The following is a 24,365-nucleotide window of genomic DNA, read 5'->3' as shown; positions in this document are numbered from 1 at the left end:
TGCACACAAATCTGCTTTGGAAAATATATTTCTTTTGCTCTCTTTTTAGAAAACAAAAATGAAAGTAAGACATTTGTATTTTTTAGTTTTGCGAGTTCTTGCTTGCGTGCGTCTGTTTAGGCTGACATCATTTCCATAAACCCAAATAAATATTTAAACATTATAATTTTATGTTGTAAAGGGAAATTTAATTCAAAATTCCATTGGCCATTGAAGATTAAAGGTAGCCTTATCTCAACAATATGTCATGCGGCTTTGATAATACATTTAGATTAGCACTGTATTTATTATAGTAAATGTTTTTTTTCATTATTATTATTATCATTATACACTGAATCCTGAATTGCCCCTAATAGAAAAAAGAGCCCTAGATGTTCACTGTTTAAACGTCCATGAATAAGGTGAGAACAGTTATCTTAGACAAGTTTATCATAAAAAGACATAGAGGACTGGTGTCTGTAAAGGTTGTTACAAAAAACTAACAAAAACTGCTGAGGAATGAGAGTAAGAGACCCCTAGTGGCAAAAAATTATTTAGCATGCCTCTTTTTATGAGGATTGGTGGACAGAGTTATTGAGATATAGTGTTGTGTTACAAAAAACATATGAACAGAAGCCTAAATGTCAATCCACACCAACACATTCAATTCAATTTTATTTGTATAGTGCCAAATCATAATATACATTATCTCAAGGCACTTTACATAGAAGGTCACGACATTACCCACTGTGTTCAACCAACCATGAGTCAGTTCACTGTATTCTAATGCATCAAATAATGAATTAATTGTGATTAAGATGCCTTGGCTTTACTTAGGAGTAGCTGCCCTTGCATCCATCGTTATTTATAGTATATTTCAGCAACTAACTCAAAACATCAAAATTCCCGTTGCATTCAGTTGCCAATCAGATACATGCTCCGGCCAACTAGAGGAGCGTTTCTGGTGTGAGCCTCAAGAATCCTAATAAAAATAAAGGGAATCTCTCTCTTCGTGAGATCAATAAGAATCTTCTCATCATAATGCTCCAGAGTATGTAACCTTCATATTCAAAGTATCATCAGTTTCTGATTAAAATAAATCATAGAGAAGAACAGTGGAACACATGCTCCCTGTGGATTACAATGAATTAATCCTTTGTTTCTCTCCCTCTCACAGAACAGTCACAAACAGCCAGCCTCCAATACAATCAACACTTAAATTGAGACATAAAACTACAATCACTTCAATCATATTGTGTAATAAATGTTCCATGTTAAGTCAGTATCGATTTTTTGGTTTGTTTTAGGATGTTGACAAGTACAGATGGGCGTGTTGTGCTAAACTGAAATGGCTCTTTGGAGCAGCTGTATCCTATTAGGTGTTCCATCAACTCTTTGTGGAATTAAAGTGGTAAAAGCTGAAGTCTGATGACTTTACTCTTTGCACATCAATCATCAGAGCAAAGAAAACTGCTAATTTTACTTACAGCAAGTAAAAACACTGCTACTCAGGTTGAAGTAAATTTACTTCAATAAACATGGACTCAGTGTGATGACTCTGTGTGCAGGGCATGTGTGTGGCAGGGGGGCGTGGCTGGTTTCAGACAAGGCCCACCTGCTTCCACTCAACTCATCAACCTCCCTATAAAAGCCGGACTTCACTCCACGGCTCCTCCAGATAGTTCTGTGTTGTTCGGTTGTTGCTCTGTGTGTTTCTTGTGAATCTTAGCTGCTCTTGTTTTATTGGCTGTTCAACAGTGTTTTTCTTCTCTGTTTCTTACTCTGATATCATGTTCACCTTGCTGCTCACCTACATTGAGACTTCAGCGCAGTGAGCTCTTTCCATGTGCTCAGAACTCCTGCCAGCCTGCTCTCTGTTCACTGCCTGCTCTCTTAAACTCTTGTTTATCATCACCTGTATTTCAGTCTCTGCTTTGGAGTCCAAAGTAAATGAAGACCTAACACTCAGAGTTGTGTCAGTTTAAACTTTACAGCGTTAAAAGAGTTAAAGAGGATGTAGAATATCGGACCTGTGTGTGTTGGTATTCATATAATAATATAATGCATATACACCTTTCACAGGTGATACCTGCATTGAAAGCAAACAAATTATAAATTCCAGTAAGACACTTTGCAGCCTGTTCAATACAAATGCACACTCTGTTATAAATGTATTTGGTACACCTACAGCAGACTAATCCAATATTACAGCCCTGTAATAAATCTGTCTTCATGAGGGTTATAATGATCAGTGTCTATTGAGTCAACTGTGTGAACTTTTTGGAGGCTGTGGTGATGTATTGCATTTCACAGAGATGTGACGCTGTCATTCAGCCAACCATCACTAATGTAAGGTGGGTTGTGTGTCAACAACATAAACTGCAGCTGCAACAAACAGACAAACACTATTTTGCTCCTTTGTCTAACTGTAACCTAACCAGTCCTCTCAGCCTGCCTGTTGCATTCAGTTGCCAATCAGATACATGCTCCGGCCAACTAAAGGAGCGTTTCTGGTGTGAGCCTCAAGAATCCTAATAAAAATAAAGGGGATCTCTTTCTTCGTGAGATCAATAAGAATCTTCTCATCATAATGCTCCAGAGTATGTAACCTTCATATTCAAAGTATCGTCAGTTTCTGATTAAAATAAATCATAGAGAAGAACAGTGGAACACATGCTCCCTGTGGGTTACAATGAATTAATCCTTTGTTTCTCTCCCTCTCACAGAACAGTCACAAACAGCCAGCCTCCAATACAATCAACACTTAAATTGAGACATAAAACTACAATCACTTCAATCATATTGTGTAATAAATGTTCCATGTTAAGTCAGTATCGATTTTTTTGGTTTGTTAAAGGATGTTGACAAGTACAGATGGGCGTGTTGTGCTAAACTGAAATGGCTCTTTGGAGCAGCTGTATCCTATTAGGTGTTCCATCAACTCTTTGTGGAATTAAAGTGGTAAAAGCTGAAGTCTGATGACTTTACTCTTTGCACATCAATCATCAGAGCAAAGAAAACTGCTAATTTTACTTACAGCAAGTAAAAACACTGCTACTCAGGTTGAAGTAAATTTACTTCAATAAACATGGACTCAGTGTGATGACTCTGTGTGCAGGGCATGTGTGTGGCAGGGGGGTGTGGCTGGTTTGAGACAAGGCCCACCTGCCTCCACTCAACTCATCAACCTCCCTATAAAAGCCGGACTTCACTCCACAGCTCCTCCAGATAGTTCTGTGTTGTTTGGTTGTTGCTCTGTGTGTTTCTTGTGAATCTTAGCTGCTCTTGTTTTATTGGCTGTTCAACAGTGTTTTTCTTCTCTGTGTCTTACTCTGGTATCATGTTCACCTTGCTGCTCACCTACATTGAGACTTCAGCACAGTGAGCTCTTTCCATGTGCTCAGCACTCCTGCCAGCCTGCTCTCTGTTCACTGCCTGCTCTCTTAAACTCTTGTTTATCATCACCTGTATTTCAGTCTCTGCTTTGGAGTCCAAAGTAAATGAAGACCTAACACTCAGAGTTGTGTCAGTTTAAACTTTACAGTGTTAAAAGGGTTAAAGAGGATGTAGAATATCAGACCTGTGTGTGTTGGTATTCATATAATAATATAATGCATATACACCTTTCACAGGTGATACCTGCATTGAAAGCAAACAAATTATAAATTTCAATAAGACACTTTGCAGCCTGTTCAATACAAATGCACACTCTGTTATAAATGTATTTGGTACACCTACAGCAGACTAGTCCAATATTACAGCCCTGCAATAAATCTGTCTTCATGAGGATTATAATGATCAGTGTCTATTGAGTCAACTGTGTGAACTTTTTAGAGGCTGTGGTGATGTATTGCATTACACAGAGATGTGACTCTGTCATTCAGCCAACCATCACTAATGTAAGGTGGGTGGTGTGTCAACAACATAAACTGCAGCTGCAACAAACAGACAAACACTATTTTGCTCCTTTGTCTAACTGTAACCTAACCAGTCCTCTCAGCCTCCCTGGTCTTACTGCGTTTAAACACTGAGCTGAATGAGCTCTGCAGACACTGAGTAAACAGTGTTCATCAAAACCAGTGGTGGTTTGTTGGTCTTGCAACATGGCAGGTGTGTTTGATTTGAGGCACTTGCTCCGGTCACCAAGAGGTGCATTTATTTGTGTATAATTAAAGTCTCACAATGCAAGATTTACTCTCGGCTATATTTCGGCCCTCCCTACAGGTGGGATGCATAGCCCATTATCGTAAATATGAGTTGTGGTCTGAGCCCTCCCACGCCCATAGCTGCACACATGTGTTGACAAGCTGACAGATAAGCAACCAGCAACCTCAGAAGCCATAGAACTACTGCACTCAACTCAAAGTAGAATAGCAGCATATGAGCTAACAAGCTAACAGAGCCAGTAAAGTAGCCAGTGCAGTAATTGATCACGTGGAATTGTTTTGCTAAACCTTTATCGAAACATTGAGAATGGTGAGCTCTGGTAGTTGGTGTGTGCCGTATGCTGTAAAGTAGGTGGTAATGCATGGAAGCGTTACATAGTGTAGTTCCAGGTATCCAGGGGGCGCTGTGGCAATGACAGACATGCTACTATCTTTTGAGTTATCGTACATTTGTGTACCATCAAAATAATTTTGAAGCAGTTATTTTAAGGTATAAAATCTCTCTATTGTTGGTTGAGGCTCAACAGTAACGTTTTGTAATGGTCTTTAATCCTTGTTTTTATTAGACCTGAACCCCTCACACACCTTGACCCTGCAGTGAATGTAAACTTTTAGATCATGTATGTTGTATATTATATGTTGAGCTGAAATGCTTACATATCGGCATTACAGTGAAATTACAGGTTGTTTTTTTTTTTAAATATTCCAAAATAAAATAGCAACATTTAATGTACATTACTTCGCCCCTGTATGCAGGAGGTGCAGCAGGAGTTATATTGCAAATGTATGAGTAGGCCAGTAACCTTGAGAGTGAAGTTGTGATACACACTTCAACTCCTTTATCCCAGTGTAAGGTTCCTAAAAATCGTTATTATTTTTTGTTGTGTTGCATTTACTCATTTCTACATCCAGTTACATCATGTGAAAATGCAGAGGCTTTAAAATACATTGAGAGGAAGCAGAGTGAAGAGAAGATGCTGCCTAAATCCCTTTGTATGTTTTAGACTGTATTCTCATTTCCCACACATACATTGTACATGCATTATTCATAGGCTCTTGCCCTCTCTAATCCTCTAACACTACTCTTCTTTTGCTAATACTGCTCTGTTTCTCTTTCTTCTCTCCGCCACCATTCTTTGTAATCTCGACACAGCGAAAAAAGCATGACACCATGTTATCGATTGCTTGTTCACATGCTCTGTTTTAGAGTATTTTCTCTGAAGATCCAAGACACATACCTGTAGCTAACAGATGTCTCTGAAAGGCATTGAGACTCAAGGTCCCTCTCTTGTTATCCATTACCTTGCCCTTCACATCTTTGAACTGAATGGCTGCTCTCAAATTATAATGTCTGTACTGTCCTAGCTCAAGCTGAGCACAAAAAACCCAACTGATAAAGAGGTGGATTTGTAGTATTTAAGTGCAGTCTGCCTGCAGGGTAATGCAATTAACCTGAAAGTGTAATGTGTGCGTGAGTGAAGTGTTTCATTGAAAATCAAAGACTGTGTATATTTATGCATTAAAGCCAAATACTGAGCCGGCTGATTCATATCACAAAATTAATCTCTACTAAAAATTGCACTTAAAAATTATTTGTTTTGTCAAATATATTTTCAAGGAAAATGCAGCTTGGAAGTTGAGGAAACTGCAGAAACCACTGTCCATTAACTTAAGTTTTGTGTGACTGAGATTATGAGAAAATTAGGGTTTCAGTTGCACATTAGTATATTCCTCTTCTGTCCTGTGACTTGCTTAAATTCATTTTATTACCAGTGCTGTAGCGCTGCTGCTCATAGGATGGAAAATCACACTATCCATGTTTTTGTTTTGGACAGCAGCTCATTGTTTTCACTTGAATAATGACATAACCCTACACTGAATGGTTGGGATGGTGAGTGGCACAAAACTGCGACACAGTGTATCTGCCCGACCTTGGTAGTCCCATGACTTTTCCGCTACCTCCAACCATCGGGGTGACATTTGTGGTTTTCACTGAAATGTATCGCCTCAACATTTGGTTCAGATGTTAATTTAATAATGTTAGTGATCCTCTGACTTTTCATCTAGCTCCATTACTGGGTCTTATTTTTGGTTTGTCCAGATAAACAGATGCAAGCATGTTAATATGCTAAAATGCTGACGACAGTTAACATTATACACTAAACATAGCCTGTTAGCATTGTAATTAAGTGCATGTCAACATGCTAACATTTTTTTAATTCAGCTCAAATCACGGCTGTGCACAAGTACTCCTTCAGAGCTACTGAATGGCTGTAGAATATTTGAGGTCGATTTAGGACGTGTCCAAATCCACCCTTATTGGTAAATCAGCATGAAAAGAGTTTGCTGCAGTAGGTTCATGGCTCACAAAGGTAGGTCTTTCATCCCTTTTAAAATCCTCGGCAGATTGCTGCTGAAAGACTGTATATGAAACAAGCAAGAGTGTTTTGCACCTGTCTTCAGGGTTGTTGTAACAGCTTAGGTAGAACAGACAACTGCCTGGGGTCCAAAGATAAGACGGGCCCCTGAGGGCGGCTTATTACTTCTGTGAGAACAACCCTAAAATTCTATAATCATCTATATACAGGAGTCTCCAAATACACCAGGGTATGTAATTGAAAGGTTAGGTTAAAAGACTAGAATGAGAGGTCTGGTTTGGTTCAGTTTAGGGCTAGCTCTCTTTTGCAGGGGTCCCCCAAATTCCCTTGAAACATTCCTGCTATTCCTTCTAGGTGCTTATTACTATTTTGGTAACATTTTCATAAATACTGCAAAATACAGAATCACTGACTTCAGACCAGATTCACTTTAGTCAACCATGCAATCACCTTCCGCTGCCTCAAGATAGTGAAGCAATGTGCCGGCAGTGCACCTAACCACACTTCCTTTTGAGACCAAAACACCCATGGAGCCTCAGATGGGATGCAAGTGTGGATGCAAATTGATTTAAAAATGTACAGGAAAATAACAACTGCTTTGGTCTAAAACTACTGTATATAGCAATGAGACTTGTGTCATGTGCAAGGTGTAAGAAAGGGCCCAACGTCTTGCTCACGATCAACAAAAACATTAGTCAGGCTTTATTTGGCAACAGAAATAGACTTTGTCAGCTGAATGCTTTTTCACATGCTTCTATATGTACCCTTTGTGACCTGACAGATACATCTGACTTTAATGAGACAAGGTTTTTCACCAAGATCGTGGGATATACAATGACAGCAGCAGCAGCCCAGTATCCTATATATTAGAATACATACATTAAACGACTGTTGAATTTCACAGTGAGGATATGAGCCTTCCCCTCGGCTGGTAAAGTGGCCAGCCCTCAGTTAGTCTGCAGGGATGCTTCTCTGCTTTTGTGGATAGAGCAATCAGGGTAATTGATAAGTGGCTGGTAGTGAAGGAAACTTCTGTGATTAAATTGAAATTCTTCATCTATTCTACCAGAGCACTCTGTGGTGCTGCTGGTCTCCATGGTGATGGGATGCTGGTCTGAATTTGCCAAATAGACAGAGTTGGATGCTTAATTTTCTGAAGATGGCGGAAAGCACACCCTGGCCCTCACAGCAGCCCGAGGCCATCGTTGTGTTTTTCTCCCTTACATAGCAATTCCATGTAACGACGACGGACTCTGAAGCACTCTTTACTTTTCAATTGAATTATGGTGTTGCAAGATAGATTATTCCATTATGATCCAATTATTGTCAAGAAAATATTAGGCTTTCCTGCTCCCACTAGTTTCCAGGAAACCAAACCAGAAGCTTTAAAAAAAAGAGAAAGAGAGCTCATGCAACTTTTCTGTCTGCTTCATTTTATTAAATTTTTGCCAACAATCTGAGTTATGCTTTAAACATTACAAATGATTTTTTTTTACAACAAATACACAAGAAGAAGCTAACACAGCAAAAGAAAGAATATAATGTCAAGTATTATCAGCATCATTGCTTTACACACTGTACTGCAGTCATTGGTTTTACAGAAAATTAGCATCTTACACAAATGTAGAGTTATTTATATTCACACAAGCTTTTCAGTATTGAGTTTACAGGGTATAGCGAATAGAAAAATGGCAAAACATTTTATGTCTATATTACAATTACAAAGAACTGAAAAGAAGAATGTGACAGCAGAGGAGACAGATTAAAGATGCAATCAGTAATATCATTAACACTGATGTAATCAGTAGCTCCTCTGAGCAACAGCCTCTGCTGCGCTACCTCCCCTCCCACACACCTTATCCACACAGTGTCATTCATCAATAACCTAATTAATGGAACATGATAAAACAAGGCTTTAATGAGTAACTACAGAAAATCACACTGGTGTCTACAAACATTCATGGGGTAATTGAGAAAAACCAGACCCTGTTTCCAAGTTTCACATATAAGCACATTATTCATATTCACATATAAAGCAATATTTGCTTTGCAATTGTTGTAAGACAGATCCTGTGTTGGGGTTGCCATAACCACAGCCTTCACCCTACAGTGACCATGCAAAAAGAATTTGAAGAACAAACAAAAATATAAAATTTTTCTTAACCTAGTGAGCTTTTTCCCGTCAATGTTTTACAATGCTTTTAAAATGCTCTTTCATACTCTGCACACAAATAAGCTCTGGTGAAGGTTCGAGTGAGTGATTCACTGAATTAAATCTCATTATAAAGAATATTTTAGTAATCAATTTTGATGGCCGCTTGCCTGATGAGTCTAATTTATTTTGTCCTGGCATTAAAAAACATGGGTTTTAGGGGGTAATTTGGGAAATGCTTTGATATTGCAGCTTGTTTGGCTGCTGTTTTCTCCTCCATATTTCATGATAGTGAAGGTCAGAGGGTATGACAGCTGCAGGAGATGAGCTTTATTACTGAATGGCCTCAGGTGTGGAAGAGAGTGCTTGTAATCTCTGCAGCCATTAAGTCAGCGTTGGATGTCCGGCATTGATTGTAACACTGGGATGCCTCCGCTACTTTGTTATTGTCACTTTGTGCAACGAGGTGGTGAAATTTTACTGAATTTTCTGTTTGAACTCAACCACACAGAAAATTCAGTATCCAGTAACCAAAACAATTTGAACATTGAAGAATGACAAATAATCAACAACGAGGCTAATTCTATATCTACAATTTGATGAAAAATGACACACACATTTTGAATTTGTCATCCCCATGTGATAATTCTAAAGAAAATCTATGCACACTCACTCACACACTTTAATCATACTCTAAAAGCATGTTTTTGAATATAGTTATTTTAAACCATCGATTAATCAGATGCCCCCCAAAAATAATGACTTGTTTTTTTTGTTTGGAAAATTATTTTTATATATTCTGCCCTTTATTAGTTTAATTTTGCAAAAATAATTTGGGATATCCCACCTGACAGCGGCAGCACATTTTAAAGCTAAGCAGAGAGCAGGTATATACAGTATATTTAACTTTAAATCACCACTGTCATTGTAAGAAAAATATTTAGGAATGCATCACAAGCCAATCTCCTGCCCCACACAGAAAAGCAAATGTTTACTGCCTCTGACTCTGTTGGTAACTCTGGAGTTAACAAGCAATCTGAATCTGCTGAATCTTCCTTCCCTTAGTTCTCCCTTTTTCTTCATGAGCTAAATGCACTGCACTGAATTAATTAAATCTAGTGTAAAGAAAGCACACACAATCAGAGGTTGATCTTTAAGTCTTTTGGCTGAACACAAATTTGTTAAAATGAAAAAGCTTCATATCATATTCACAATATTTTATTATTGACCTTTTTGAATTTATAACATGTATTTAACATAATGTGTTTACATGTCAACACAACTGTATTTAGCCTTTAAAATAGTTGCACATGAGCGCACCACCAATCAACAGGCATTAATACTGCTGACTCCTCTGTTATGCAAAGATGAAATGGTCATTAACTTCACAGCACCTATTGATTGATGTCTATAAAGTGATTCATTGGAGTAAATAAATTACCCCTCTGGTTAATCTCTTCAATCTGTTACATATTTTCAGTGAGACAGATGATTTTACTCATTCAAATGGCAGAGCGATACTCTCCTTGAAGCAGTTTGTTTGCAGACATCAGGACAGGCATCTTTATCAGCGCTTTGAAGGAGCTGCTCTCAGTCGATGCTCTTTGACTATATTTGATGTAAAAATTAATCCAATAAGGAGTCAAGTGTTGTGGGAGCCAACAGGATTCTTCAGTGGCAGGTTTATCATTCTGCAGTGATTCTGCTTGGATGCTCTCTTTGGGACCGACACCCTCCATGCAAGCCAAACAGGTGAACAGACAAGAAGTTCAAAGAAATCCAGGCGTCGTTGGTTTGGTGCTATTGTCGATTTCTCCATCAGAGCATAAAACTCCAATAAGTAGGCTTGATTGTGATCCCATGCCTTTCGTGACAGACATTTTCAAATCTATGGAACATTTAGCTCCTAATCTCTCTATCAACACAATTGATGGTAGCAGACATTTACATCAGTCTTAAGCAGGAACGGAGAATCTTTAGCCAACAGGTTACATACAGCCTGCGAGACAGTTTGATCCGGCCAGCAAGGCATCTCATGAATACAAAATATACGGAAAAAAAATCACGACAGCTATTTCTTCTGCGACAAAAGAAAACAACATAAACGAATAGTCCTTCAGGGTGGTCCCATCTGGCTGTATGCCTGTCAGCTCACGGTCAGAGTAACAAAACACATGTTCTGTTATGTGTCATCACTGACCATGGCAAATGTCAAGAAGAAAAAAGATGAAGCAAAATGTTGTGAAGACGGCGAATCTCAGCAAGTTTAGCTAACAGCTAGCCGTGTTGCTGGTCCGAGGCTAGAACCTGACAAAGTCACATTTTTCTAAAGGGTGAATTACTGATATGGCACAGGATATTGAAAAAACACAGAAGGACAGCGCGCACCAGTTTTTCTCTATGGCCTTTGAGCAAATAGTTTTGCCTAAATCCAGCAGGGAAAAGCATCATCACTACCATTTGACATCAGATGTCAGATGAATCAGAGAATTTTTTTAAAGTTGAAATGGCTCTTGAGCAGAAGAAAGTTCCCAATCCCTGGGCTAAAGAGAAAAAAAGAAAGAAAAGCTCATCTTTTTAGGCTTGTTTGTTTTGTGTTGATGTAAAGTTTTCTTTCTGATGTGTTGCTTTCCTTCAAGGTACTCATTAAAATCTGATTTGCTTCTTTGAATGTACAGGCAAGTGTTTCTTAAAAGGAATGAAAAGGTCTGACTTCAAAAGGCCATTGTTTTATACTGTTGCACAAGATTCATCTTGACAGAGCCTGTCTGGTTCAGTACAATGCTCTTTGATGGGTTGTATCTTCTGATGCATTCGTTGCTTGACAAGACAGAAACCTGTGTCTGGTTTTTCATCATCAAAATGTCCTGCAATCTCCAAGCATGGACTTATAGATATAGACAAATCATGGAGGTGGAGATTTTCTCTTCTGCAGCCTGGTTTCATCAATTTACTCTTCGGGTTATTACTTTCCATCTTCTGTCACTGCATCACATTTCCTGTGTGAAGAAAGATTCCACTTGTTATCAGAACTTTTATAGAAAAAGATCTGAGTGAAACAAATTTTCCACTATCTTATCTTAGCTGTTCTGTATTTTGATGCTTTTATTTACTTTTAAATAGCTTTTCTTGTGGAGATATTTCAAAACTCTGTTGTGGAGATATTTCAAAACTCTGTTGTGGAGATCTGAGTTTCCTCTGATTGCAGATCTTGTTGGATCCTCCTTGAGCGAGAGCTATGGGGGACCGAGTCCATGCCTAGTCATGCTGGCTTTTTCCGTGCTTCTGTTGGAGCACAGATGGACACGGGCTCCCGGGTGGTGTTGCGGCCTCTGCTCAGACTGTTCTGCTCCACACGGGTGCGACAGGGGAGGCAGAAATCTCTGAAGCATCGCTTGAAATTTTCATCCAAAAATGCGTAGAGGACAGGGTTGAGGCTGCTGTTGGTGTAGCCCAAAGCAATGCACAGGTGCCAACTGGCTATCACCAGGGGGTTCCTGGTGTCTATCTCCACCATGGTCTTCACAATGATGAAGATGTGTATGGGGGTCCAGCAGATGATAAAGGCAGCCACAATCACCAGCACCATGCGGGTGATGCGGCGCATGTTGCGGTCTTTCTCTTTGGAGCCTGAAAGCAGACGAACGCTCTTCAGACGAAGGATCATCAGGCCGTAGCAGATGGTGATGACCATTACAGGAACCACAAAAGCAAAGATGAAGACGCAGATCTTAGTCACTGTGTCCCAATACCAATCTGGGTCAGGGAACTTCAGCATGCACATGGTTTTACCTGGAAAAGATGGCAGAATTAGTTAATGTAGGGTAACACTATTAATGCTGAGAAACTATGGGTAATGCTTGAAAGGAATGACTCTTTACAATGTCTAATTTGAAAAACCTCAAGTGAAAAGTTGGCAATAACTGGAGACAAGTTAATGTTTTTAGGATTTTCCATTGTCTTTCCTGGGAGGTATTCATGGTATGGTAAAATAATAATTATACTAAGTGGAAAAGCAGTTTCTAAGGGACACACTCCAAAACTGCTTATTCCCCTAACTTTAACTTTACCTAACCAATCACTGCCTGATTGTTGTTATTGATTGACTACTAAGCCATCAGAGTCTATTATCAAAATGGTTTGGAAGGAAGGATTTCCTCAATTTCTCAGTTTGGTCAGTAGTGCCCACTGAGAGTTATATCACACTTTGCTCCATAAATGGCACACTGTCTCCTGCACTGGCTCAGAACATTGGCACTGGATGTACATTGTTTGATGTATTTTCATTTAGTTAGGTGGAGGACAATCTCGCTCTCTCAGGTTCAGACAGGATTAGTGTAGCTCTTATCACACCTGTCTTTCTTTTCTGTATCTACTATACTACAAACGGATCTAGGGCTGAGTTAAGTAACATGACTACTTCTAATGGTATATCCACTTCTTTGTGGCTGCAGCAATGATGTGCTGGTACTTATCTCTTCCACCAGGAGAGACACACTTCACACAACAAAAGCTACATTAGACTGAATCACGGAAGCTAGTGCAGTCAGGCTGTTGCTACATTGTTGAGTAAAGCACTAGAGACCGGCAAAGTAAAAACTTATAAGAGGGGCATTCAGACAGTGAATAACACCGCCAAGGTCCAACAGTCGCCTCATGAAACCACATTTAAAATCACTAGAACTGAAATTTTGTTTGGTTCAGCACGACATTGCACAATCTCATACATATCGGTCCCCTAAGCATATCTGATTTTTTTTCAACAAAATATATGAATTAAAATATATACCTATATCAAAATATTCTTAATGCATCTAGCCCTAATTTAGTACTCTCCCATGGTCCCATTGCAGCCATGCCAAAACTCTTGATCTATAAGAAAAGTTGACTCACTCAGCTCTATGGTCGGTTGAATAGTATTTCAAAAAGTACATTTTTCAGTTGATCAGCCTCTGGCAGGTGAACACTGGTAGGATATTTCCTCTCACAAGAATCAAGAAAGGCATCAGTGAGTTTTTGTGACACTGCCTGATACACAAAAGTAGTGCAGTTCCAATGGAAGGTTTTTGATTCTGAGCAATGGTCCAAATTATCCACAATGGATCACTTTGGGACCATGAGTGGGAGTGGATTCATAATTGCGGTTGTTCTTGCTTTTCCTTTGTGTGCCATGCACACTCTCTTCAACCGGTAATTACCCTTTTCCAGCACTTGGGTGAGTCATATAAAATCAGCTCTCACCTGAGGCTGAATTAAAAAAAAAAAAGACAAAGGAGGAAAATACAGTCTCACCATTGTCTGCCACTTTAGTCACAGCCATGATGATAATGGGAACCCCAATTGCTGACGACAGCACCCAGATGAGCACGTTGATCAGCTTGGCCTTGACTGGTGTACGAAACTCCAGCGCCCTGACGGGGTGGCACACAGCGATGTAGCGGTCCACGCTCATCATGGTGAGGGTGAAGATACTTGTGAACATGTTGTAATAATCAATGGCAATTATGAGCTTGCACAGGACTTCCCCAAACGGCCAGGTGTTCATGAGGTATTTGGCACTCTGGAAAGGCAGCGTGCTGGTGGCCAAGGCATCGGCGAGAGCCAAGTTGAAGATGTAGATGTTTGTGGCCGTCTTCATCTTGGTGTACCTAGTTGTGAGCACAGTGCAAAGAAAAAAAAGCATTAGTGATAAGGAGCTGTGGTAATGAGAGCAGCTGGGTATGAATGTTTCTGTGATGGGATGTGGGAATTTGAAAGTGGCTTAGATGAAGAGTTTAGTCCCTTGTGCTATAAATATGCAGTGCAGAGTTGTGAATGTACAGCTTTGTACAGCTTTTTTATGCTAATTCCTCACAGCTTACTTTTTTTTTTTCAAATGAGTGATTGGAGATAATGGTTACAATTGGGTTTGTTGGCTTTTGATCAAGCAGCTTATTTGTAGGGAAAGCACCAGAGAGCTGTGAAAAGAAAATACTCCGGCTATCAAATTCATATACTGTATATTGTATGTGCTGGATTGTGCTTTTATTGTGGGACAGCTGTGTGTGTGTGTGCCAAATTGGAAGAGAGACAAAAAACTAATGGTCAGCAGCACTCATCCTATTTTATTTATTGGGGTTAGAAATCTCCTCTGGGGTGTGAGGCCTATTTTCACACTGGAATCCCTCATCACAAAATGTGTAGGCATTTTCTATCCTGTATATAAATCTCAGCTGATTTTCTAGGGGATAAATTAGGACATCCAAACACAATCCAATCACATTAGCTGCAAACTGCCCAGAGGCACAAAGGGCAAACATGAGGGACCAAGAGGTATAATATACTACATATTGTCCACTGCCTATCACAATGCTGGATGCACACTGTATATTATACCATATAGAATTGCACATAGTCATTATTTCCTTCTACTTTGTAAATGAATGATAAAAAAATGGGTTGAATTAAAAAGGACAGCACATTCTATGATGATTAATGCATCTGACATTTTGATGGCAAAAAGAGAAAAAGAAACAGCCTAACGTTCATAACAGTGATTCAATCTTTATTGTTCTATTCCATTAGAATACACCCATCCCCGATGTCTAAATGGATCTGTATATTGATTTTTCTGCCGGTCATTTTTCACAGGGGCTATATAAGCAATAATCTGAGGGCGTAGGTCATGATAGTGATGGGAAGGGGCGGCATTTTTTGGAACTAGGGGGTTTCGTTTATAACCAAACACACAAACGCAGACTCCACAGAGACACTTGTAATCATTTAACTCGTCCTTTGCAGACAATAAATGAAACCAGGTTTGCTGAATTTGGCTTGAATCAACACCGTATCCTAAACTCAGACAGTTAAGTTACACTTAAGAATAAATTACCCCAACGATCAACCATGTCAAGCAGTGATCAATAGAAACAGGCAGATAGAGGATCGGGGGCGGGGGGGGGGGGTTGCATATGTCAGTGAGCTCAGTCAAACAATATGCATGTAGCATGCTCTCATGCACACCGTGAAATACATGCACAGAGTGAGGCAAGACACAAAGTGTGTTTTATCATGGCCATATGTGAAGGAGGAGACACCATAGCAGGAAACACAGCTGAGGCAGTTTTGAGTTCTCTGTCACTGATTTCAGAAGATTTACAGAAAATCTGCTCAAGAAAATGCTGATTATACAGCATTGTTGTCAGACTATTAGGAGGTGAGGGCGTCTAGATAAACAGTGGGTGGTGCTATCCTCCAGTCTGATGCCACTAAATCACTGGCGAGTGTGTAATGAGAAGGTGTCATCAAGACAGGATCAGTCCAACCTAAAACAGTGAAGACATGACCTCAGTGGGATAATTATGTTTGCTCCATCTATTCCTCCGAGGCAGATTTACAGTCTTGTCACTCCACGCAGGTTGTTGCAGTGCTGATTGAACATCTCCTCAGTGGAGCAACATGCTTCATGTAGGCCATTATTTCTCTGCTGAAACTGTTTTCATTGCACTGTGTCACAATTTCAACCTTTCATGGAAAAAACACGTAAATCAAATCATGACAATAATCAATAGTCAAGGTGTGACCTTTTAACATCTGACAACTGTAGTCTCTCAGAAAAAACTGACTCAGCAATTCATGACACTTATTGTGTCATCCTTCCAGTTTTCCTTGATGAGCCTGGACAAGCCAGCAAAAGAAGGCTGCGTTTTAAAATGACACCCTCTTACTTCTAGCCATTCTCCCTGCTTTATAAGTGTGTGTCTCTCTGGCTTAGCACTCAGGTCATGTGCAGTGAGGTCATGGGGAGGGTGTCTGTGAAATGATTGGTGTCTTCATTTATTGATGGCTATCGGGATGTAAAGAGGATTTCAACAAATAGGATAACTTACCAAAACTACATTTAACGCATCAAAAACTTGTGTTAAATGTTTGATAATTAAGCAAACAGGATATCAATAGCTCATCAATGGTCTGATGATTATGAGGAATGTTCTGGAAAGTAATTTCTCTACAATTTTTAAGCAGAGTTAAGGATGTTTATTCACAACGGACACCTCATGTTATGATATAATGAGAAAGTGATTACTCCTACTAAGTGATTTTGATGTTTATGTGTTTGGGTTTGAGTGAGTTAAGACTCCACCATTTTTAACTCAATTTCACCTCACTACAGCGTTTGCCTCATGTCTCTTTCCCAGCACCTCCAATTCAACTGCCCCATTTTATGTAGATTTCGAATACATATCAATGGTGGAGGATGAATTCAGCTCTACTTATTTATTTTTGCCAATTTTTCAATCTGGACAAAAAGAAAAATTAAAACAGTGAAGTCAGCAGCAGATGGCTGCTTCCAAACATTCCCTTGCATGTTTATATATATATATACTTATCTAACCTGATGCCTGTATTATGGTTCCACTTAAAGCAAAAGACAGGACAGAGCTTTTGATCATTTTGTAAGGTGTGTCTGCAAATATTAATGCAAAGCTTTGAACCCGTGGACAACATTAAAAAACAGCATTTGCTCAGAAACACTTGGACATAAAATATCATCAGACAATATCAAAACTCTTTTATTGCCTCATACGCAGAACAAAGACTGCTCTCTGTTAAGTTTTGGATCTCAATTTGTTTGAAGCCTTTGATTGAGCACCTAAAGCTCGCCTTTTAACACGGTGAGAGGATTATGTTTATGATCCAAGTCACGCGCATAAGTGAATCGTGATTCAAAAGACATCGCTTACCACTCTGCCTAATCCAAGCTGACAGGGCAGGCCTGCACATAGCATATCCAGCTCCATCGCAAAGCTCTTCCAACCTCCCTTGAGTAAACAAGGGTTAGTATGGACATTGAAGCTTTACCTGCATCTGGTTAAAAAAACAAAAAGGCTGCAAACTACCATTTGATATAGGGCTCCCTGGCCTTCATGTCTAAACAAGCAGGGATCTTCCACTGACAGAAAAACGTATTGACCAACCTGACCTCTGGTCTCTGAAGGCAAGAACATGTGAAAGATTTCTGCCTGTTCACCAAGATGGAATGTCATTGATCAGAGTCCATTCAGCTCATCATTAATCAAATACCACTAGCTCAGCACAATGGAAATACCCACTAACCAGCAAGGGTTGCAAGGGAGGTTATCTATGTCGATCCAATGTGTCCAAACAAATAATATAGTTAAACAAATAATTAAAAATTGGCCGAAAATATAAAACGTCTCCAAAAGTACAACTTGAGTAATTTAACTTATTAGTTTCAATCATTCACCTTGGCTATGACTTCTTTTCACCCAAATTCCGATAATAATAAGATAATGAGATAGATGTATCTATACACAGTGTATTTTCGTGTTCATCTTTACACTATGTTTTAAGCCTAAAAGTCCACTGAAAGTGGCTAAGCTAGCGGACTTAGTCACACGATGGTGTGTCTGAGGGTCCCTGAATGCACCTGGTCGGAAGATACTTGGATGACACCACATAAGCAGTATTGAGGCAATTGTTTTCTGTTTTATTGCATCTGAGGTGTAGGTCACCATTCACTTCAATTGTAAACAAAGTTTACCCTTGAGAAGTGTTTTGTGGACCCAAACACCCTACCCACCCCTCCACCTGCATAGTGGAGAGTAGATAATGAGTGAATTTTCACTTTTAACACTGATAAAGTAATAGTTCATAGATGTACCATGCCACCTCTGTTAGTTTCTGTCGGTCAGCAGGCAACACACCGTCAGCAACCCAAAGTTTTACAAATTCACAATGGAAATAAGTGATTAATTTAATCAGTTATTTCCCAAAAAAATGTACTAAGCCCTCTGGGAGTGAATTACTTAATATCTGTAATAAGCGAAGAAAAATAAATCTGATAAGCATGAAACCAATTCATCAAGTCAAAGAGAAACAGAAAGGAAGAAAACAATATGTGATATCTTTCACTGTCCAATGTTGGTTTGGGTCCTCCCTAATATATTCACATTCATTTAAAAGATAATTAGCATTTGCATTTAGATCAGTCACGATCCCTCTATGCCGACTGCTGGTACACTACATGATCTGACTACATCGATCCTGTCAGCGCTCGTTTAAGTCAAGCTCAGCTCCCCCGTTTCCAGGGCTGATGGTCACACACGGACAAACCACTCACACACAATGACATACTGCTGGTTGAGATCGAAGACAGGCAGTGAAGACGCTGTGGACATGTTGACTCAGCCCAGGAAATACAGACACAGATACTCGCAACTGTTTTCAAAATTCCACTTTCAGTCACTCAGAAGCTTTTTAACTCCTGCTTTAACCTTAGCTTTTGTCTTTGTTACTGTATAACCACTGATGTCCAGCATAAAAGCGATGTCCAGGGTCTGCCGCCTTGCTTGGTCTACGAGCAGCAATCATTTAAATATCCACTTTCATTCACTAATCCATCCCTCCACTAGCTGTGCATCAAATTGATTTCAAATGGGGACCACTTGACAATAAATTGCATGAGCACTGAGCCAGTTCCTATCTAATAGGTGTGATATGAGGAATGGGAGGCGAGGTAGGGGATTGCTGGGAGATAAGTGGAGCCGTGTGCTGCTGACCTCTCCTGCGTGACAGAGTGGACCATCTCCAGAGTGGTCCATGTCAGCCTCTCCATCAGCAATCAGAGTGAGGGCACTCTGTGTCACAGCAACCCATTGCCCAAACCACATTGGCATGAGCATCCATTCACATGCTGCTATGAATGGGGGTTGTGTCTCGAGTATCCAAGAATCAAAGTGGAGGGAAATATCCAAAATATATAATCCTTGCTATATTTATAAACTGCCTGATGTGGCTGGCATGAAATCAAAGCAGGGTGCTGTCTAATGGGCTGTCGAGTTAGTATTACTTCGAATAACTGAAGTAATGATCAGAAAATTGATCAATTCTGGTCTATGATTAATCTGTGAAGCTATTATCAATACAAATCTCATTACAAGACACTCTCAGATTCATTAATAGAAATCAAATTAGTGATCCAACTCAACATTTTCTTTATTTTATGTGTATTTGAACATAGTTTCTCCTTTATTAATAGTGAGCCTGTCACAATACACCAAAACCCTATTCTTCATATTTCTCATTTTGATTGAGGAGCATTGAGTATTCAGTTTGCTCTCAACTCAGATTAAGGAAAGCAACAAATCTACACAATACTAAAGCTGGAACAAAAAAATTGTAGAGTTTACATATAAATAAAGTTTTACTGTTGCTGTCACTTTTTTAAAGGAATAATAGAAGAGAAGCCTCCCCCATCATTTAATCACTGCAGCATTTTGGCTTCCCAATTAAATATACTGATGACAGGGCAGGACCAGTGTTTCCTACATTATTGATTCAGTCTGTGACAGTAACATGGGTGCACCTAGAGGCTCACACAGTTTGCTCTCATGTGCAAAAGAGCACAAGTGACAGAGAACTACACTAAATACCACTCGCGGATACGAACCCAGCTTCAGCTGAAACTATGAGGTCTGACTGTCTCCATGGACAGTAAAAACTTTATGGACGATAGCATGAGAATGTGAGACCGAGGGTGCATGAGACAAATAGCGCTGCAGACAGCTCTATAAGGAAGAACAAGTGTAGTTTTTTTGGTTCATTGTGAAACTGCTGATCCAAAAAAATCATCTGATGCAAAACTAAAGCCGTGATCTGATCCAAACCCTGAATTCTATGATCAGGTGCACCACTAGTAGTTGTATTAGTTTTTAGATGCTGCATATAAGCTGAAAGATGTCATGATTGAAAACTGAGAATGACAGAACCTGCAACCATGCAGGGTATTTTGCATTTTTGAACAGAAGGAGGAAGTGTACACTTTTTGGCTGCATCTTTATACATTCATTGGTGGGGTATCATCCCTAACTTGCTCCTAACACCAGTATCAACAGGTGTCACTAGACTCAAAGTATAGTAGTAGGATTGAAATTTGTTACTTTGCCTCAGACGTCATGATTTATCGTTACCATGAGGGTAGCGTAGATTAAATCCAGTGAACAAATCAACAGTGTGCACCATAGCACATGATGACATGACAGGAAGATGAATGATTTTACCATGTGCAAGTCAGTTGTTTTCATTTTTGGCTTCGCATCACTGCATCTGTGTCACAGGTTTGTTGTCTAAACTCGCTGTCTAAGCTAAGCAGCTGTTCCACTGCAGATAATTCATTCTGACCAGGATGGTTAATGTGTTCAGCTCTGCCTCTCTCTGGTATCACTGAAGAGTCCTCTCACTCACACAAAACACAAATGCCAGGCGAAGCGCTGTGCACTGATTCACTGCCTTTTCCCAAGCTCCCGTCATTCTCCTTTTTGTCTCCTTTTTATCTCCATCACTCCCTCTTTTCTGCCTTATCTCATGTGTCCTGGCCTGCACACCATTTTCACTCCGACTTCTTGAAAGAAAATAACGGGAACGAGTTTAGAATATTTATGAATTTTTCTTGGTTCTGTATCTAAAGCTTGGCCTCAAAAGCATTCCCTTTTTCCTGTAGGCTACTTTGCTTTTCTTTGTTTCCTCTGCCTTGTACTCCCTTGTCACTCACTGCACTGTATATATTGAAACAAACACCACCATCCTTTCTTCCTGCTTGTTTAATTCTCCGGCATGGCTGGACTAATTAACGCTTCAGGTGATATTGGGGGAACACGGGGAATGTTTGAGATTAGCAGGTAATTGCCATGATGACAGAGGACAAGCAGAGCTGTTGCAAAATGTATAAGGTGTTTTATTTCTGACAAGCTTACAGGTTAGGGCTGGGGGACTTCTTGGCAAATGACAGGGTGCTTGTATCTGCTGGAAAAGTGGGTGCAGGCTTTATTATATTAAAGCTGAATGGGGAGGGCAAACTGTAACCTTGGATAAGAAATTATGCTGTAAACATCCACTTATGAACAAAATCAATTTACACCAGAAAGTGTGTCAACACAGACCATATTTCAAGAAAACCACCATCACTACTAATGTGAGCCAAAAGATAACACATTCAATTTAAAAATGGGTTTATGGTCTGCTTTATTACAATTTATGAGCCAAAAAGGAGGCCAGCACATGACATAGACTTTAATTCATAGCAAGAGAGCCAACAATCCCATCAAACCAGCACAGGAGTGCACAGTTGATGGTCCACACATCGGAGTGAGCTAAAGGTGGCACTTGTTTCAAGCAGCCCTATTTGCCCAAGGCGCAGTACGGTCAGACTGAATTGAGAGACTGAGATGAGAGGTTCGACCAACCTTCTGCATAAAACTTGCACATGTTGTCGCTCGATGCAGAAATAATTCAAAAACAATTCCATTCCTTCTGCAGGGAACCCTGGGTCTCTTGTTTGGGACATGCACACAATGCACAAAAATAGAAGGCAGGAGCCAGCAATGCAAGCAGGGACAATTAATACTCTATCTTCTCTACACACACATTGAGAGAGAGAGAGAGTAATATGGATGAAACCTTGAAAAGGTGAGGGGGGAAAAATACAGTTGGTGCAGTTAATGTTGATTTTAGTTAATGAGGACATATCTATTCTACAAGGTTATGCTAATTTTTACTGGTTTCTAAACAAAGCTATACACTATTTCTATGTAGACTCGCTGTCAGAAAGAGTTGAAGTTAATTTCATCTTTCAAACCTTTCGATGAAATAGAAGCCATTTGTTTGGGGCTATTTTCAGTACTTTTATATAAATAAGAGAAATAGATTTTTTTTTTAAACAAAGCAAAGCAATACTAAAATTTTTGTCATGGGTGATTATTATAGGGTTATTATGATAAGAACACCATGGCAACATCTGGAGCGCGTGAGGGCGAGTTTCACATTTCATTCTGGGCTCTGCAGCTCCTCTCAAAATCTCTCAAACCCAAAGACTGTGATACAAGCAGTGTTTACCTGACCACCCCGTACATGACGAGGATGTTGCCCAGGAGTCCCACCACGCAAATGACGGAGTAGAGCGCCGTGATGGATATGGCTATGATCATCCCCCCGGCGCTCCTCGCCGGGCTCTGCCGCTCCGTGTAGTTCTGCAGCCGGTCGTCGCCCAACAAGCCGCTCTGCTCGTCCGGGAAGGTGACATTGAAGGGGATGACGGAGTAGAGGTCGGACAGGGAGAGCTGAGCTCCGGGGACCGTGTAGGGCTCCATGCTGCGCGCTCGCTGTGGCTCTGTCCGCTGCGGCTGTGGCTCTGTCCGCTGCGGCCGTGGCGCGGAAAACTTGCTCACGCAATCAGGCTCTATAGAGTTGAGCAAAGTGTGTCCTAGAGGAGGCTGAGAGAGACTTTCCAAAGACTGTGCAGAATCAGAGAGGTTTGCATGAAAAGAGTTGAGGATGCTGATCCAGATAGAGGAGGAGGAGGAGGAGGAGGAGAAGAAGAAGAGTGGTACCTCAGCCAGGGGTCGGCTGCATATGCGCGTGTATCCGTTCGTGTGTGTGTGTGCGAGCTCTGGCTTTGTGCACACATCTTATACTCTCTCTGATCCCCTCCTCACAGCCCAGGGTGCTCTATTGCGCCGACGTCAAAGCCGCGCATTTGCATGGGTGTCAGCACAGGGGGTGGCCAGGTGAGACAATATTGAATCTCATGGGTATTTTTTTTATCTTTAGAACAAAGACAGGCTCAAGAACAGTCGAACAATTTGAAGAGTATCAACCAATCACAAGTATTGGGGCAGAAAAGACAATGCAAAGTTCACTGTATGGATACATCTACGTATTCCTTTGGTCTCCAGGTGTTGTGAACCTCCCAAGGCAGATGATACAAGCAGCAGGCTTACATATCTGAATGCAGCTCATGGTTGAAAATGGTTACAAGCTCCTTAGTCTCTTAATTAATCATTGATGATGTTTGGTGACATGTAATAAACCAATCAAAGTGCCACCTCTGGGAAGCTTCCACGCAGAGGACTTGGAGGACATGCACAAACACAATGACACAACATGATGCTCTGTGTTTATGTACGTCAAGCACTTGCCTTTGTGTTTTTATCAACCAGTGAAATGTAAATATAACCTATGAATTATATTATGTTGCCTTTGTTGTATTGATTTTAATATTATTAATATTGCTATTATTTTTGTTCTGTTGATATTTTGTTATTCATGATGGTTTGGCAACATTGATCTCCAACTACAAGTCCCAGAACACAACAGATATGTTTTATTTGCATTTAAAGAAAAATATATTTACAAATGTGTTCCTTTGTAGTCAGTGAACAAAACAAAAAAAAATCAATTTAAACAACTTCATACTGCGTCACATTTGACCCAAACACAACAGGAGGTGTTAACTGGTGTCTGCTTCCAAGCTGTGAAAAGAATCAACCCAGTTTCTGCCAACCAACAAACACATCGACGTCAATAAAAGCCCCACTGAAGTCATCTGGTGGTGAATGAGAGAGAGAAGGTTTCACTAATGTCTGCCACTGGGTGAAAATCAGCAGTGGGCTACCTCCTCACAGAACAATTAGCAACAGAGAAATCAGTTTTCCATGTCACAGCTATAGCTTATATAATATAACATAATGTAATATAAATATTATTTTACTCAAGCTGACAATAAAATCTAACCACAGCAGGATCCATTTAGAGGTTACCACCATGTCACGTGATGGAGGTTGCCCAGATGTAATGCAGTTGTCAAATTGATGAATACTTTATAAGGTCTTGGGCAGTGATGGCAGTAAACAC

At 40.0% G+C, this 24,365-nt stretch overlaps 1 protein-coding gene across 1 annotated transcript; it reads right to left on the bottom strand.

Moving 5' to 3' along the window:
- Positions 1–7,948: 7,948 nt before the first annotated feature.
- oprd1a (opioid receptor, delta 1a) lies at positions 7,949–23,142 on the bottom strand. Its single transcript, XM_020090463.2, has 3 exons — positions 22,569–23,142; positions 13,968–14,323; positions 7,949–12,467 (listed from the first exon to the last, which is right to left on the bottom strand). The coding sequence occupies exons 1-3, from the start codon at positions 22,820–22,822 to the stop codon at positions 11,938–11,940; spliced, it is 1,140 nt and encodes a 379-aa protein (XP_019946022.1). The 5' UTR covers positions 22,823–23,142; the 3' UTR covers positions 7,949–11,937.
- Positions 23,143–24,365: the final 1,223 nt, after the last annotated feature.

The sequence above is a fragment of the Paralichthys olivaceus genome, chromosome 20 (genome assembly GCF_024713975.1).
Source record: "Paralichthys olivaceus isolate ysfri-2021 chromosome 20, ASM2471397v2, whole genome shotgun sequence".
NCBI lineage: Eukaryota > Metazoa > Chordata > Actinopteri > Pleuronectiformes > Paralichthyidae > Paralichthys > Paralichthys olivaceus.
The sequence above is the reverse complement of the archived record's forward strand: the minus strand, read 5'-3'. Positions and strand labels throughout refer to the sequence as shown.